This window comes from Mus caroli, chromosome 6, assembly GCF_900094665.2.
Source record: "Mus caroli chromosome 6, CAROLI_EIJ_v1.1, whole genome shotgun sequence".
NCBI classification, from domain to species: domain Eukaryota; kingdom Metazoa; phylum Chordata; class Mammalia; order Rodentia; family Muridae; genus Mus; species Mus caroli.
Window position 1 is genome coordinate 96,701,863 of NC_034575.1, and position 4,015 is coordinate 96,705,877.

General features: G+C 46.2%; 1 protein-coding gene across 1 annotated transcript in view; it reads left to right on the plus strand.

The window, feature by feature from the left end:
* The window catches only part of Gxylt2 (glucoside xylosyltransferase 2), a 91,167-nt gene that overhangs the window by 72,719 nt on the left and 14,433 nt on the right, over nucleotides 1-4,015 (plus strand). The window contains exon 5 of the mRNA XM_021165390.1: nucleotides 321-444. Coding sequence (XP_021021049.1) covers nucleotides 321-444 — 124 coding nt within the window. The remainder of the gene's footprint in view (nucleotides 1-320; nucleotides 445-4,015) is intronic.

The window sequence follows — 4,015 nt, forward strand, 5'->3', positions numbered from 1 at the left end:
GGGGGGGGGGGGGGAGGAGCAAGAGGGCAAGAGGCAAGAGAGAGAGGCAAGAGTAAGAGAGTAAGAAAGAGAGGAGGGGGCAAGCAGCTCCTTTTATAGTGGGTCAGACCTACCTGGCAACAGCCAGGTAACTGGGGGTGGAGTCCAGACAGAATACCAACACTACCCACAGCTTTGCTTTGCTGGGATCTGTGACCAGGGTAGCAGGACCATGCCTGCATTTGCTTTGTCTTTAGGATAAAGGAAAGTCATGCCTGTTTTCACAGAACAAGGCAAACTTGCTTTTGTCTCACTTGCTTTCATGATTCTGTCTCCTCCAGAATAGCCTGATTCCAGCAGGCCTGACTTGGGAGGAGATGCTGCTCCCACTCTACCAGAAGTATAAGAACGCCATCACATGGGGAGACCAGGATTTATTAAATATTATTTTTTATTTCAACCCAGGTAAGTGCTCTTTTCATAATGCCACTGTGTACAAGTATACCCACCTCATTTCACAGGGAACATTCCAGGCCTAGGCTGCTATTGATGGACCTACAGGGTGTACAGAGAGGCCTGTGTTCCTCTGCCCCACCCCTATATCTGCCCCATGGGCATCTGCGGAGGCAGGGCCCCAGCAACTGAGACAAAAGGCCAAATGTTGAAGCCTCCAACGCTGCTCTCTGGTTTTAGAGAGTATCTTTGCAGTCTGGTCCCACTATTCTTTCAAGAAATGTAGTGCAAAGTGGCATAAGCCACAAATCCAGAGGCCTCTACTGTCGTCTCAACAGAACTGCTAGATGTCCAGGGTGCAGAGCACCTAGAATAAGTTCTTGGGTCCCCAGGGTTTTGTTATCTAGAACAAAAGAAGACTTTATATGTTGTTAACTTGGTGACTGCTGAGTGGGTGTGAGGGAGGGTATTGTAGCAGTTGTTTTGTTTTGTTTTGTTTTTTGAACTCCACCCAAGCTAGGATCCTTTGGGAAAAGGAACTTCAATTGAGAAAAATGACTCTTCAGACTGGCCTGTGGGCAACTCTATGGGGCATTGTCTTGATTAATGATTGGTGTGGGAGGCCCAGCCCACTGTGGGCAGTACCTCCACTGGGCCACAGGTTCTGAATTGCTGAGCAAGCCCTGGAGAACAAGCCAATAAGCAGAGCTTCTTCATGGTCTCTGCTCCAGTTCCTGCCTCCAGGTTCCTGCCCTGACTTCCCTCAGAACTGATCTGTTACCTGAAGTATACGATGAAATAAACCCTTGCCTCCCCATAGATCATGGTCTTTATCACAGTGAATAGGAACATAATTAGAACAAAGCGAGATGAAAATTTGTCTCTGTTTTCATATTAATACTTAAATCTTATAATAGTTCCTTCTTCCTACGCCTAGCCTTTGCTAAAAACTTATTTAATTTCATTGAAGTAAAAACCATGGCTAGCTTTGAGAAAAATCTCTAGGGGAAATAAAGTAATCCTTATTATATATTTTAATCTAGAGCCTCCTGTCAGTCCTTCCTTTCCTGAAGTAGAGACCCATGTTGATAACGATTCAGCCTGTGTTACTTACATGTTACCCTAAAAGTACTTGTTGATCAGGAAAAGAAAAACATCTGCTGTGTCTAATTCCATATGACTCTGGATCAAAAATAATCAAATCCTAGGAAAGAAAATAAGGAAGTCAGTCAGCATGGGTGACTTTTAACTCATTCCACTACACACACGCACACACACACACACAGTACACATACCCACACAGTACACATACACACACACACAGTACACACACATACACATACACACACACAGTATGCACAAACACACAGAGTACACAGTACACACACAGTACACATACACACACAGTACACATACACACACACAGTACACAGTCTTCACCTTCCTTTTTTTCTTTTGTTTTGCTTTGTTTTTTTTCGAGACAGGGTTTCTCTGTGTAGCTCTGGCTGTACTGGAACTCACTCTGTAGACCAGCCAGCCTCGAACTCAGAAATCTGCCTGCCTCTGCCTCCCAAGTGCTGGGATTAAAGGCGTGCACCACCACTGCCCAGCCTCCTTTTTTTTCTTTTCTTTTTTTTTTCTTAAGCAGAGAGTGTCTTTCCTGTAGGTGAAAGTGTATCAGCTGAGGTTCTAGGGCCCTGGAGATAGTCCAGTGGGTGCTGGTTAAATAAACAGATGGTGTCTCATAGAAACAAGGAGTAGGAATGCCCGCAGGCTCAGCCCAGAAATGGCAGCAATAGAGGACTTGGTGTGGAATGCAGATGACATGGACCCCTCCCACTGAAGCTCTTTATTCCTCTCTTTGAAGGGTGTCCTGTGTTCCTCAGGTCTTAAAGCAAAGTACTGAAATCTGCTAGGGCTCCAGCCACCCACAGAGACTAAATTTATGCCAATTCCACACTCCCAGGGGAGAAGTCACAGGGCTCTGGCAGGGATTAGCAGGGCCAGCTCAGAGTTCAGGAATACTGGCTGGCTTGTATCAGTGTGTTAGCTTTCTCCTCACTGTGACCAAACGCCTGCAGAAACAACTGTATGAAGAGGGAGTTGTTTAACTCATGGTTTTGGAGTTATCAATCTGGGACAATCTGGAGAAACAGCTCACACCATGTCCTCAGAGAATATGCCAGACGCAGCTTACCTCCTGGCTGTCAGGGATTGGGGGCTGGGCCTTCAAAGGCTTCTTCCCACTGACCTACTTCTTCCAGGTAGGCAGTCTCCCAAAGTTTCCAGTTGGTGCCACCAGCTGGAGAACGGTGCTCAAAATATGAGCTTATGGGGCATTTTATATCCACATTATAACAACTAATAACCAAGTGGCAGGTATTAGGATAGAGCAGCAGGTTGAGGTCAAAGTTTACTAAAGATCCTGCCACACCACAACAGCTATAACTAACCTAGGAGGTTTATTAGGGGAGAGCAAAGGCCATCTCGGAATGGGCAAATGAGAGAGACAGACAGACAGGGATACAGAAAGAATGAGAGAGAGCCATGATATCCAGAGGGACCTTTTAATGGATGTGTGTGTTGCTATGCAACTATTAGTAGCAATGGAAATGTACTGTACCTGGTGGCAGTGGGTGATGACATAAGCTGCTGGTGCTAGGTAGCTGGATGGCAGGATGACACAGCTCTAAATTTACAGCAACAGGTGCTGGTCTACTGAGCCTTATCTTATGCAGGCTTCATAATGACTGTGATGGCCAGTGATCTGTTGCTGTGAAGAGACATCATGATCACAGCAACTCTTATAAAAGCAAAATTTTACTGGGGCTTGCTTACAGATTCAGAGGTTTAGTCCATTATCAGCAGCAGCAGAAGCATGGCAGCACACAGGCAGACATGGTGCTGGACAAGTAACTGTGGGCTCGACATCCAGATCCGCAGGCAGCAGGAAGCTGGGCTCAGAGTGAGCTTTTTGAAACCTCAAAGCCCACTGCCAGTGATGCACTTCCTCCAACAATGCCGCACCTTCTAATCCTTTCAAATAGTGCCACTCCCTGGAGACCAAGTATTGAAATCGCTAAGCCTTTTGGGAGCCATTTTCACTCAAACCACCATAAGGACAGAGCATCTTACAGAAAGGAAAGAAGTAATGATGCTAATGAGTAGCAAAGCTAATGAGTAGCAACACAGGTGCATACAACCAAGGTACACACTCCACTCCAGCCCTAGGGAGGCAGCGAGGGCGGGGCGGGGAGGGGGGACCATCTTAGACTGGGGTGGAGGACCCTAGAGCACCAGACAGGTTTCCTACTATGGGCATTTTGACTCTGTTATTTCTTTCTTTTAAATATGGCACTTTGGAGAGATGACTCCATGGTGAAAAACGTGTACTGCTTTTGCAAAGGACCTGAGTTCAGTTTCCAGCAACCTCCTCAGGCAGTTCACACCTGCCTGAAACCCCAGCTCCTAAGGATGTTACGCCTCTGTTTTCCCCACACCCACGTGGACACACACACACACCACCACCACCCTTAACGATGAAATGAATTTTTTTTTTTTTTTTTTTTTTTTTTTGGTTTTT